The 14,657-nt window shown below is 43.1% G+C and overlaps 1 protein-coding gene across 5 annotated transcripts in view; it reads left to right on the top strand.

Annotated features, from left to right (window-relative positions):
- IL1RAPL2 (interleukin 1 receptor accessory protein like 2) overlaps positions 1-14,657 on the top strand; it is a 483,744-nt gene that overhangs the window by 355,899 nt on the left and 113,188 nt on the right. For all 5 annotated transcript variants that reach the window (XM_081847998.1, XM_081847999.1, XM_081847997.1 and 2 more), the window contains one exon: positions 9,796-9,870. In XM_081847998.1, coding sequence (XP_081704124.1) covers positions 9,796-9,870 — 75 coding nt within the window. The remainder of the gene's footprint in view (positions 1-9,795; positions 9,871-14,657) is intronic.

The raw sequence follows: 14,657 nt of genomic DNA, 5'->3' as shown, positions 1-14,657 counted from the left end.
CCCTCATAAGCTGTTAGGACGAAACAGCTAACCTTTGTGTGCTATTTCCAACCTTGAAAATAGTCTCTGAATTCATTCAGCCATGGGTTACTTATTTCACGTATCTGTTTGGTTCAGTGACCACTTGCTCCCTGAAAGTGTTTTATGCCGTTCATGAAAGCAATGTTTAAAATGCCTAAAGAGATCAGTGTGAATTCCAGCAGGCCGTGTATAGCAAAGCGGTTTTCAGAGTCCCAAGCCTACAAATGTTATGTACTCAACAGAACCATGCAACTCCTTCCTTGCCTAATATTTATATCTATTTTTCTGGCTCAATCATATCACTACCGGGCCAACTGAGAAAGCTTGACATTTTTTGGCAAACATCCACCACTAACTCATTTCCAGAGCCAGAAAATGCATTTGGGTCTCCTGATAGCTGTCTTTGGATTTTGCTGCCAGATAAACTCTGCTGTACAGTTTCCCCCAAGAAAATAGTTGAAAGCAAAATGAAAATGATGCTAAGTTTAAGAGACTATAGAAGGGTGGGATTCATCTTGTGTGTGTTTTTTCCCTTCTAAGTGAGATATCATGATCCATATTTCACTATACTCTATGTATTGTCTCCATACTAAGGAAGGGAGGAAATCAGGCATTTCCAGTCAAGCACTATTGAAATAATATTTATCTACAGTATTTATAAAACTATCCATACATCACCCAGAGTATAAAGGTAAAGGGACCCCTGACCATTAGGTCCAGTTGTGGCCGACTCTGGGGTTGCACTTTACTGGCCAAGGGAGCCGGCGTACAGCTTCCGGGTCATGTGGCCAGCATGACTAAGCCACTTCTAGCGAACCAGAGCAGCGCACGGAAATGCTGTTTACCTTCCCGCCGGAGCGGTACCTATTTATCTACTTGCACTTGCTTTCGAACTGCTAGGTTGGCAGGAGCAGGGACCGAGCAACGGGAGCTCACCCCATCACGGGGATTCAAACCGCCGACCTTCTGATCGGCAAGCCCTAGGCTCTGTGGTTTAACCCACAGCGGCACCCGCGTTCCCAACACCCAGAGAATAAAACACAGCAAATACAAAACAGTTATTAAAATGGCTGGGCACTGGGGGAAAAAATTAAATAAATAAATAAAAATTAAGCAGCTCCATATGAGCTGTTGGCATAATGAAGTATTTCACCTAAAGGTGAAAAGGAAGGGTATCTGCCCAATCTCTGTTCCACAGGTTGTGTCTAGCAGCAGCCCTGCGGATGATGTGGTATCAGCCTGGGACATAAGGGTTCAGGTGGTATTCTGAGTTGTTCAAGGCTCGGAGGAGGCCATTTTGGTGATTTTTTTTGGGGGGGGGGAGGGAAGTAAAATGGAAATGGTAGCAGTGGATTAACAATCTTAAAATGAACACACACATCCTCTTTAATATTTGCCATGTTCTGCCTGGCAAAAGGCAGGTCTCTTTGCCTCTGCATGTTTTTTTGCATTTGGGAAATAGGTCTACAATTCTTTTAATAGTCCCAGCATTACTGCAATTGCTCTGAGCAAACCTGAGGGGGTGGAGGTTGTCACCTGCTATTCATCTGAATTGCAGATAGAGAAATAATATTTCCACATCATTTTATAGTGATACCTAATGCATTTCCTCCTTTGGGTCCTCATGAGCACCAGGAGTAGTCGCTTGTTTAATGATGGGGCTTCTGTGTAGCCTGCTCTTAATTGGCTTCTCTAAATTGCTTGTGGGGAATGATTTTTTTTTAAGAACTAGGGGGAAAACAATATAATAACTTTTAGTTTATCAAAGCCTCGCCACATATTTTAACCGTACGGACTTTTAGTTGCCCCTGTCAATAGGTGCAGAAAAATGGGACCACTTTATTCTATGAAGTTATGCAGAGAATTACAGAAACTGCTGTTGTGCATTCCTGCTAAATAATAGATGTTTCTTAAGGGAGCAGACAAATACCAGTTTAGGAGTTTTCCCCCTACTACTTCTTCTTTTTTTTTTTTAAATAAAAACAGAAAACCTTTGAGGTTTTTTGCTCTGCCAGCGGAGTAGCAATAAGACATTCATAGGCCAAGCTTGAAGTGGACACAAAAGGATTCCTTCCAAAATTAAATGCCTGTGTCATTTTGGCAAATCAATGTTGAAGTTAACCATTTGGAATAAAATAAGGAGTGTTAAAGGGATGTGGGTGGCACTGTGGGTTAAACCACTGAGCCTAGTACTTGCTGATCGGAAGGTCAGTGGTTTGAATCCCCGTGACGAGGGGAGTTCCCGTTGCACGGTCCCAGCTCCTGCCCACCTAGCAGTTCAAAAGCACATCAAAGTGCATGTCAAAGTACAAGTAGATAAATAGGCACCACTCTGGCGGGAATGTAAATGGCGTTTCCCTGCACTGCTCTGGTTGAGCGCCGCAACCCCAGAGTCAGTCACGACTGGAACTAATGGTCAGGGATCCCTTTACCTTTACCTTTAAGGAGTGTTAAAAGGGTATAATTAATAATGCCTCTCCTGAGTCTGGGGGGAATTTACAACCCCTGAAAGCTGTTTTGGGCTTACCCAGGATCCTAACCGTGCTCTCAGGTTTCAAATATGTTTTGAACAATGCTGTTCAGGATTTCAGACAGGGGACAGCCCTGCCCAGAGCCGTCAGTAATCTAACATGGGATCTTCTGCCTGCTAAGCAGTTGTTCTTCCCTTCCCCTCGTGCTACTGTATTAGTGTGGACCTCCATTTTGTCAAATTCTCTCACCTCACTGTACCCAGGCCTGACGGTTGCACCGAAAAGAAAACACAGCAATCACACTACCCTGTGATACTACCTCATATCTAAGTTTGGAGAGGTAAAAGGAGAGACCTGAGGAAGAACACTCATTTGTTCAACAACAAACAGCAATTTGTGGCCAGTTACTGATAGGGAGAAATGCCTACACCCTTCCTTAGGGCAGTCCTCTGTTTGAAAGTGTTCCCAAGTCTGAGGTTTAAAACTCTTAAGGGTTCATTCACACAGACATATATATACACGGCAGGTTCTGGAGCTACTTCATGTATGAGTTCAGTCTCTTAATGGAGCTACTTTTCTTCAGAATGGAGCATACTAGGATTCAAGACTTTCTAGCGTAGGTCAGGACCTCGATATCAGAATGAGGGATAACGGCTCCTTCTGCCCATTGCAGAACGACAGCTCATTACGTTCTTTAGGATGGATGTCAATGGTCCTTGTGTCTTCTGCTGTCCTTTCACAATAGCACCCTACTGTTTCACCATGTTGCAGATTGCCTCTTCTCCAAGAGTTCCTGCAAAAGGAAAAAGCTGTACAAAAATTACAGGGGAGGGTGGGAAACACCATGCAAACTTATCAGGAATTGGTTGCCTTTAGCAGTAAGCCATACCCCAGCTTCAAGTGCTCAAGAAAGGAAAATAAGTACACATAGAATCTTTGCAGTCAGCCAAAACCAAAGAGCAAAAGATTTCTCCTGAAGAGTTTGCTTTAGATAAAATGGTTGCTATTAGGTTATACATAATTTTATGCACTTCTGGTTCAAAGGTACTTGACTTTTATGCCCCAAGTTTTCAGGAGAAGAATGATCGTGTAAGGGGAAGTGAAGTTCAAGCAATATCAAATGAATGCACACACACATGCACACAAAGATACACACACACACACACACACACACACACACACACACACACACATATATATGTACATGCATGTTTTGTTTCTGCTTGTGTTGCTTACCACCTACAGCAAACCTCACCCCTTTATCAACCCACCGACTCCTAGACTTTGTGAAACCTTACATGCTAATCCAAAGTGGGGAACCTTTATAGCTCCCACCCTGTGGTCCAGCTTCAACTGATGGGCACAGCAACTCACAAATCAATTGCAAAAAAAAAGTATATTAGTCAAAACTACATACAAAAATGCATTTATTAGGAGAAATTTGCCCCCCAAATGCTGATGAATTTTCCTGAGGATTTTTTTAAAAGAAGAATTGTAAATTGTTCTGGAAAATTAGAGAATGGAATATAAGATGGGGGGGCATAAGAAACTCTGAGAGCCAAAATTGACAGATTTGTCCAGGTACTTCTATCTCCTAAGCTCCTTCATTTTATACTAGATTGAAGGATTCCCCCCTATTTTCACCCTACTCCTCATCCAAACTTTAAATAATAAGTCAGGCCTTGAGCTCTAACATCAAATCAAATCCGTTTATTGTGAGGACCATGCCTGTGCACAAAAATCAACACTACAGTAGTTAAAAATATTAAAATTCATACTATGCCAACAAAACCTTCTTCCCACAAGATAGAAAAGGAGGGAAAACAAGCAGCGAGTTAAACAGACTGTGAAGGGGTCTTTACATTGTCATCTATAAATCTTTCCCTGGCTTTCATGGCCTTCATCACAAAGACTGCTACCACATGGGTAATGCGTGGGTTTGCATCAACTAACAAAAATTTTACTCTATCTTCAGGACTGGTTATAGAGTTGGGTATAATTTGCAGCAATGCGTCTCTAAACCCCGAGTAAATGGGGCAATAGAGGAAGTAATGTGTAAGATCCTCTTTAATTTTCATATGGCAAGGACATAAACGATGTTCTACTGGGGTTTTTGTGTATCTACCGGTCAGGTAGGCAGTTGGCAATGTTTGAAACCGTGCCATAGTGAAAGCTCTCTGAAGGATGGGATCGGTGATATCCACCAAGTAGTTGGCACAGATTTTGACTGCTTTTACTCGGGGGAACCAGTACGAAAACCCTGAGTTTTTTATCTTGGTGGAGTCCAAAAAGGCGTCTTTTTCAAAGATCCATTCCCGAACTTTATCAGGGCTCCACAATTTGAGAGTGTTAAACTCAGGTAGGTTGTATCTGGATAGAATGTCTAGTAGGCTTTTATGCCAAGTGGTATTATTTTGTAATGATATAAAGGCTTGTTTAGCCAATAAGGTGTTCGGGGCATCTCTGAGGTTGGTGAAAAAGCGCAGGAATCTTAAGTGGGCCCTGGCAGACACAGAAGGTAATCCTACTTCCACTCTTAGGAGAGCTGCCGGAGTACTCTGAGGGAGGCCTAGAATTCTTCTGAGATAAAAATTTTGGAAGATTTCAAGCCGTTCTAACAGCTTCTGATTCCAACCCCAGAGTTCTACTCCGTATAACATCTGTGGAATCACTTTTCCAACAAAATTTTTAGTGCCGGGATCACCAGTTGCCCTCCCCTCGAATAAAAGAAACTGAGCAGAGCACCAGTTGCCCTACGTGTTAGAAGTGCTACAGTCTTGAAGTGGGCAAGCCAGCTAGATGTGGCTTGGAAAGTGATACCAAGATATTTAAAAAGGAGACATTATTCAATTTTGTGTTCATCTAGAGACCATCTAAATGTATGTCGAGCTCTAGTAAACACCACAATTTTTGTTTTATCATAATTTATCTTTAGAGAGTTTTGGGAACAATAAGCTGCGAGCCCCTCCAGCATGCTGAGTAGACCCCTTCGAGTGAGTGCCATGACCGCCATGTCATCAGCATACAGCAGTATATTCAGGTGTTTGCCTTCCAGGGCAGGAGCTGATGACTTATACTTTGCCATATGTTGGACAATGTCGTTTATATAGAAATTAAAGAGGAACGGTGCTAACAAACAGCCCTGTTTAATCCCTTTCCCCAGTGGCAGAGGGTCAGTATAGTTGCCTGACATCCCAGTTCTGATTTTAACTGTGGTGTCTGTATGTAACTCTCTAAGTATTTTGAGAAGTCGTCTATCAATATCTGTGTCATATAGTTTTTGCCATAATTTGTCCCTACAGACTGAGTCAAAGGCGGATGTGAGATCTACAAAAGCCACAAAAAGTTTGCTCTTATGTGTCTTTGTATACTTATCTATCATTGTCTGTAATACCAAACAGTGGCCTATTGTGCTATGGCCCTTTCTAAACCCTGCCTGTTCCGGATTAAGCAAGTTAGAATGGTCAGCCCAGTCAACCAATTTGTTTAGCAGGTGGCAAGTACAGAGTTTATACACAATGTCCAGGAGACTTATGGGGCGATAGTTTGAGGGGTCTTGGGGATCTCCCTTCTTATAGATGGGGGCTACCAGGCTCAGTTTCCAATTTTCTGGGATTTTGCATGTATCATTTATTGCCGTAAAAAGTTGGGCCAAAAAAACAGCCCACCACTGGGCATTTAGTTTAAGCACCTCAGGAGGAATCATATCTTCACCGGGAGCTTTGCCATTCTTGAGTGTTTTAATTAGCTGTAAACATTCTGATTCGGTAACAGGATCCCAGCCCATAAATAGATCGTTTTTAATAGGAGGAAACTGGCTCGGTTTAGCAATGTTTGAGGTTGTATATAGCCGGGGGAAATGTTGGTACCATAAGTTAGATGAAATACTATGGGTTACAGTTTTCCCTTTGGGTGAGACTCCCTGAGCAATTATTTCCCAGAACTTTTTATCGTCCCACAATTTGATCGCCTGGCCAGAGAGTGGGTGAGTGGGTCAAAAGTGGGTGGAACATGGTCACCAAGAGGTGCCAGCCCTTGAGCTCTAAAAGGCACGGCACAAAGGGGAAAAGGATTAGGAGAGAGGAGTGTGGAAAGAAAACTCTTGCTACCCATTGTTGCTCCCACTGTAGGTGGGACACAGAGCAGGGTCTTTGCATCAGATCTTAGGAAGCAGCCAAGTTGATATGGGAGTTGGCAGTGCTGGTCCTAAGCCATTCAGGGCTTTAAAACCATTCACCAGTATCTTGAATTGTGCCCTAGATTGAACACTCTGCGTGGCCAGAGCCAATTTTAAGTCACATAAATTAGTCCTTAGTATCTATGCTGAAGCAAATTAGGATTTGAGAATTGTGCTACGATCCATCCCACAGCTTTTGAAAATTCTCAACAGAGATAGCACCATATATGATTAGGTAGCAATGACAGCTCTTCCTTCTTCCTCTAATAGCATTCAGAGGTCCTGAGTGTGTTAGCAAAAGAAATTGATTATTAGGTTCCTGCCATCAACTTTCTGCTCCTCAGCTATTCCAAAAGTAATTTAATTGTTTCAGTGGGCTGGATGTTTCCTAGGGGCCCACTGTCACTTTTGAGTTTGGAATGAGGTGCCTTGCGCCAATTCCATTCTTACAAATGGAATTTCCCATTTTGCTCTAATAAAATTGTACGTGTAAGCAACATAAGTCTTAGGAGATCCACTCGTGATTATTCTGGCTGGGAAAACAGAACTTTTCATCCGAATGTATCCTGCTTGTATGTAGGGAAGTAGATAACTGAAAATCTGCTCTGAAAGTCTGATATGAATACTGGAATGTTATTTTATTAGAAGTGGATTGGGGAAGGTAGAACTTCTATAGGTCTGCACCTTAGCTTGGTGAGGTGATTATAATTCCAAGGGTCTAGATCTGCCACTTGAATTTTCTGGGTTCAGGCAGGGGCTTTGGGCAGAGATTGCACAGAATGCTTATCACTGTCATCTCCACGTAGGACTGGCAATGCACCCTCTTTGAAACCCTGTAAAGCCAGGGGTTGATCTCTTACCTGTTTTTGGAAGCAGGTATCTATGCTAGCCAAATACCTTCCCTTTAACTTAGAGAAAAGGCAAGCAAGAGGAGGCATGGTAGACATTTATTGAATTATACATGGCATGGAGAAAGTGGAAAGTTTTTCTCCCTCTCTCATAACACTAGAACTCATGAACATCCACTGAAGTTGAATGTTGGAAGATTTATGTCAGATAAAAGAAAGTATTTCTCCATGCAGCAGATAGTTAAACTATGGAACTACTTTCCCCAGGAGGCAGTGATGGCCAACAACTTGGATGGCTTTAAAAGAAGATTAGACAAATACCTGAAGGAGAGGGCTATCAATGGCTACTTGCCATGATGGCTATATGCTCTGCTTCCACAGTTGGAGGCAGCAATGGTTCCAAATAGCTGCGCTGGAAACCATAGAAGGGGAGAGGGCTCCTGCAGTCATATGAGAGCCAGCATGGTCTAGTGGTTAAGAGGGTAGTCTTGTAATCTGGTGAACCGGGTTCACGTCTCCGCTCCTCCACATGCAGCTGCTGGGTGACCTTGGGCCAGTCACACTTCTTTGAAGTCTCTCAACCTCACTCACCTCACAGAGTGTTTGTTGTGGGGGAGGAAGGGAAGGAGAATTTTAGCCACTTTGAGACTCCTTAGGGTAGTGATAAAGCAGGATATCAAATCCAAACTCTTCTTCTCTTCTTCATATTCTGCTTCCTGGTTTCCCACAGGCATCTGGTTGGCCACTATGAGAACACGATGCTGCACTAGATGGACCATTGGCCTGATCCAGCAGGCTATTTTCATGTTCCCATTTCATCCCTTCAGGCTGATTGGCTCCTAGGGAGACAGAGAGCAAGGAAGTGGGGAGACCAGAAAAAATGGGGGAAGGGAAGGAGTTTTGAGAAGGGGTTATAATAGTAATAATAATAATACACCCATCTGGCCGGGTTCCCCCAGCTACTCTGGGCAACTTACTATGTGAAAACATAGTAAAACATTAAAAACTTCCTGATACAGGGCTGCCTTCAAGTGTCTTCTGAAAGTTATGTAGTCCTTTATCTCCTTGACATCTGAAGGGAGGGTGTTCCACAGGGAGGGTGCCACTACTGAGAAGGCCCTCTGCCTGGTTCCCTGTAACTTTGCTTCTCATAGTGAGGGAACCAGCAGAAGAACCTCAGAGGAGGACCTCAGTGTCCGGGCTGAGCAATGGGAGTGGAGACACTCCTTCAGATATACTGGGCCAAGGCCATTTAGAAATGATGGAAGCAGATGGAAGGAGATAGTAAGGGAAGAAGAGAACTTGAGCTATACAAAATAAAAAATGCTTTATATAGGGAAATTGCTTGGGGGGGCAGTATATGCCATTCTAAACTCTACAGAGGGTGGTGAATACAGCACATGATATGGGCTGTCCCTTGAGTCCGCTAGATGACATCACAAGGGATCGTTGCCTTAGGAGATCAAGAAAAATTCTCAGGGATGACTCACACCCCGGCCATCACCTCTTTAATCTTCTACCCTCAGGCAGGAGATATAGAAGTATAATCAGCCATACCAACAGGCTAAAAAATAGCTTCTATCTGTGGGCTGTTAGGCTGTTGAACGGAAAATAACATAGTAAAATTGACTTGCAAGGTGGTGTGTTGTTTAATAAGAGATTAAGTGTTGGCGGGGAGGGAGGCTCGTTTAATTTCATTGTACACAGGTTGCACAATGACAATAAAGGTGTTGTTGTTATACAGAAATACAATTGGGGGAAATTGCACTAAACTGCTGGCAAATTTTCATGAGGATTTTTTTAAAAGCAAATTGTTGCACAAATGTGAAGAACTGAATTTAAGATTTTAAAAAATAGAAACCTGAAGAAGTTAAATTAACAGATTTGTCCAATCTTAGCTGCCCACATGGGCTTATTTAGGGGGAAAGGCCATAGCTCAGTGGTTGGGCATCTACTTCCCATGCCAAAGGTCTCAGCTTCCATTGCCAGCATCTCTAGGCAGGGTTAGGAGAAGCCCCTATCTGAAATTCTGGGGAGCAACTGCCAGGCAGTGTCAGAAATACTAAGCTGGGTGGACCAATGGTCTGACTCAGCATGAGGCAGATTTCTATGTCCCTATATTCCTGCTGCAGTCTGACACTACCAAAATAATAAATATAATAAATGTTTGTTGCACCAAGACTACAAAAATGCAGCCATTTGTGACAGCTGTTTTCCTTATTCTGCCATTTGTCTGAAGTTTTCTTCATCCCTCTTTTGTCTCATTTTTCTCTTCTAGCCTTAGTCACTAAGAGGCCTCCTCAGCCTATGTACCCTATGGAGAACCAGACGAGCATGATAGATGTCCAGCTGGGTAAGTTGCATTTTGGGGGGGATAACAGTCTGGAGAAAATGAATAAAGCCAGAAAAGTTTATTGCCGGCATTACTACATGCAAGTCAATTTGCAGTGCTCTCATTTATAAGGGTGGAATTTATTGCCACAACAGCTGCAGAAAATGGGTTTGCGTAGTGTCAAGGAACTCTGCTAACTGGCTATTTAAGACAACGGGCCTGTGGGTCCTTGGAGAAGATGATGGATGGTGTCACAGGTGTCTGAAATGGCACATGTAACAGCCTGTTCTTACTGTGCATGGAGCAAACATGCTTGTAAAATGATGTATTCTTAACAGTACTCAGGGTAGGGGCATGATAGACAATTATTCAGTTATGGAAAAAGTGGAGAGAGAGAAAGATGGGTTTTCCTTTCTCTCCCATATCACTAGTAAGTAAGTCATCTAAAGAAAATATTTTGCAGGAGAACCAGGACAGACAAAAGATTGGGCTTCTTCATACAATGCACAGTGGAGTTAATGACAGGAGAAGGGAACTTTTCCCAACCCAACATTCCACGGGTCACATACTGGGGTTGGGTGAGACCAGGGGCCAAAGTTGGTGGGTAACAAGGCAAAAGTGGGCAGCCCTTGAGGATGTGAAGCAGCCCCAGGGAGCAATGTAGCCCAGGAGGAGGCTGAACCCCCTAGTGCTCTGTTGCATAAAACTCCCTCAGAATGACACAACCAATGAGGGCACACCCTACCTCAGCTAACATCATGTCACTCTGTTAGGTTGCTAAGCAACACCTCCGCCTGTCTTCCTCTTGGTAGGCTTCAACACTAACAGAAGTAACTCTTGAGTTAGGAACAGAATGATCCCTGCTGCTGTACTTGGAACAAGGAACATACAAAATAAATGGAATCTAAGCAGGCTCTTCAGTAAGTCCAACTAGTTATCTGACCTAATTGCAGTCTCTAGACTTCAGATAATACCTAAAGTTGGCTTTGTTCTTACTAAGAAGCATTTTCTTCCATTCCTTTATATGATGACAAAGATCAAAACAATCCTGTCAAACTGAGACAGAAACTGAAAGCTGGAGTTGCTTTTCACATATTTTCTCTCCCCAGCTCCCATTTTACGGTGCTCGAAATTTAGAATAAGATTTCAAGAGAGCTACAAAATGAAGAAGATTCTCCAAATCATATTAATTTCCTTTTGCCATGCTAAGGCAGACAATAAGTTAATCCCAAGAGGACAGCCAATCTCACATTCATAAGTTCTGTCTCACAGTTATTTTAGAAAGATCACATAGTCCTTTGACAATAGACACATTACTGCAAACTCATTTTGCCTTGGTAAGACAGGAAAGAGTATTAACAGATGTGTGATTGTCAGGGTGCTCCATCCTACAGGATCTCAGTGGGTGTAACAATATGAAAAGTATTACTAGGCAGACTTGGTCACAACAGGTGGCAACTGTGGGCAGTTGTTGGGGCCAGTTGAGGCAGATTTATTAGAGTAAATGGGGCATTGCCCACCAATTTCAGTCTGCTTTCCACCTGTACTTATAATCAGTCCAGAGAGTGGCACTGGCTGTCAACTAACTCTTCAAGAATTCAGCAGGGAGGATGATGGAGACAAACTCGAATTAGCTCTGCCTGTCATTGGCTCTGGCTCCACTTACCACTGGACTCCTTTGTATGCCCAATCAGTCTCAAAGGACAAAATCTACCACTGGTTGGGGACCCAGCAAAGATGCACTCTTCCATTGACTCCCGAGACAGACGGGTGCCAACCAACCAGCCTTGGTAACACCCTTTCCATTTCTCCTATGCTTGAGCTAACCTAAGACAATGAGTGGCTTTATACCATCAGGCCATTGGTCCATATAACTCAGTGCTGACCACAATGACTGCCCAGCAGCTCACCTGGGTTTCAGACAGAGATGTCTCCCAGCCCTTCCTGGGGAAGCTGGGGATTGAACCTGGAATCTTCCATGTGAAAAGCTGATGCTCTGCCACTGGAACAGCTTTTCTGTTCCTGGTGGCTTCTGCCCAACCATTTCACCTGTTCTTCTGCTTTGCATTCACTACATTTGTGGGTTTTTGTTTTTGTTTAGTCTTGTCTATGATTTTATTGCCACTGCCATCACTATGGATGATAAATTTGATTGATTAAAAGCGCATTCCTCTATGTACCATTTGAACTTATTTTACTTTGTAAAGCATCTTAGTCTTATCTGAAGTAAACATCCTTCTCTTCTGCATTTGTTAACACTTTCACATTCTTAGAATTGAGGTTTTTTAAAAATTCAGCCTTTGTTTCATTGACCAGCATTTGGTCTGACATACTGAGCAATTCCCAGAATTTTATTCACCCATTTGTTCCATTTATTAATAACTTCCTGCAAAACATATCAGAAAACTTAATGCTAAAAATGTAAACTAATTTTAAAAAATAAAAGAATTTCCAATATACGAACAATTCTGCTAACTTCCCCAAGCTATTTTCCTATAGATAAAATATTTAGATAGTCCATTATTCGTTTGGAAAGTTCCTTAAAGTGTGCTTAAATCAAAGCATCAGCCTTGATTGATTTGCTCAAAGCTTGCAGTCCTAAAGATCTGATTCCATTATGGACATGGCTGGGCTCTCCAACACTTTGATAAGGAGGTGAAAGATTTCCTTTGGAGCCTAGTTGGAGCCAGGGAAAATTCATTGCTGAGTGTAGCAGCATTGGGATCAATCCTGCTCTTACCAATTCATTAGTATTTGTTCCCAGTAAAAATGTAAAAACAGCTCTGTTGGCTTAGATCAAAGGTAACCCAGAAGGAGGGTATCTTAAACTCCCCAGTATCTATTGTCACACTTCAAAGAGGGCTATGGGGTTTGCTAACAATTAAATATATTCAGTGCTTTTTTTCTTAAAAAAAATATATTTAGGGGTACTCTCATTTTCCTCCTCATATTGAAATATGGCCCCTCAATGAGGCCAAACTTAGATTCACAAAATGTTTAGGGGTATGCATACACCTGCACCCCCCCCCCAGAAAAAAGCACTGAATATATTTATTCCAGTAACACTCAGGAGCACTTATAGACTGTTCACGGAAAACTGTGACTTCACCGCTACCTTCTTTCAGGGTAATGAGCTGTAGTACAAGTTCTCTATTCTAAGAGAACTTGCATGTGTAGTGGTTAGAACAGCCTTTCTCAACCTTGGGTCCCCAATATCCCTAGCCAGCAGGACCAGTGGTCAGGGATCATGGGAGCTGTAGTCCAACAACATCTGGGAACCCAAGGTTGAGAAAGGCTGGGTTAGAGTGTTGGACTATAGGGAAATGAGGGTTCAAATCCTCACTCAGCCATTAATATGACTTTGGGCCAGTTACTGCCCTTGAGTCTAACCTACCTCATATGGTTGTTGTGAGGATAATATGGAGAAAGGGAGAACCATGTATGTCACTTTAATCAAATGGGTAATGATGATGATTATTGATGCTGGTGGTGACAGGTGGTTCTTCTCTGACTGGGGCACAGCCCCAGAGAATGATTCCAGTGGCGTAGCGTGGGGGGTGCAGGGGGGGCCGGCCGCACCGGGCGCAACATGGGGGGGGGGGCGCACGCACTCGCAGCTCTCTGCCCCTACTAAAATCCACGGGTTAGGGGGTGCAAATTACTTGCCTTGCCCCGGGTGCTGACAACCCATGCTATGCCACTGAATGATTCCTCAAGGTCCCTACGCCTTGTATTTCTCCAGAATATCCACCTATTGCTTCTCCCTCAACAGTTCCAGATTCATGTAGCCATGCTTCCCAGGTCAGGACATCTGACATTCATTGACTGAGTTTCCCCAGAAAGAAGGGCACCTTCTTCTGCCAGGGGAAAAACCTGGAACAAGCTCCCTTCCTGGCAAACAAGGGAGCTCTGCAGAAGTGAGAGGGGGAAATTGCTTCAGTTTGCATTTCAATGTGAACATACCTGTCTTCACACCTCCCAAAATAGTACATGAACTGATACACAAGCATCCTTCAAAACTGCAGTGAAAGTCTCCAATCAGAAAATGTGCATGTAGTGCATATATTGAGGGGAAGTCTGCATGAAAATCCACATAATACTGCATGACGTTAGGAGACCCTGATTACAAAAATGTGTATATCGATGAGACAAAACTTCAAAATCCAAAAGCAAGCAGCAGGCCGGGGAGAGGGGGAGGGCAGCTGCATGCACTTGTCTCAGGCCTTGGAGGACCAGGGGCCCCATTAGGGACTGCCTGCTTTTTCTGTTTGTGTTTATAACTTTATTATAGCAAGACTCCCACCCTGGGCCTCAAACAAGCTCTGCATGGGCCTGGCAAGCCCCCATTGTGGCAGTTGAGCTTTGCTGGGTCAAAAGACTAAAGGCCCTTCTAATCCCACACCCAATCCAGGGTATATTGCTACTGAGAAATGCTTGTCTTTCCCCCACATAACTTTGAAGTAGTACCTGGAATGTGGTTATATCAGTATCACAGCCCCTATTGTATAGAACCAGTGGTGTCAATGATGGTGAGAAACATGTATCCTTTCTGCCTGAAGTCATTTAAAGGTTAACACACACAGGTCCCTGGGAAGCTCCCAGAAAACTGGCAGACTTGACTTGATTATGGGGGCGGAGGGGAGAGAAGTCTATTGGTGGAAAAGTTTTCCCATTGCCAACGCAATAGGTTTTCTGTTTTACATTAATGAATGCACTTGAACGATTTGCAATTCAACCTGTTTTCAGAAAACAACAAATAGAAAATGATATCGGCTGAAATGTATTTCTTGCTCATGGCTAGGCTTTGA

The sequence above is a fragment of the Podarcis erhardii genome (genome assembly GCF_964252035.2).
Source record: "Podarcis erhardii genome assembly, chromosome: Z".
In the NCBI taxonomy this organism is placed as follows: Eukaryota; Metazoa; Chordata; class Lepidosauria; order Squamata; family Lacertidae; genus Podarcis; species Podarcis erhardii.
The sequence above is the reverse complement of the archived record's forward strand: the minus strand, read 5'-3'. Positions and strand labels throughout refer to the sequence as shown.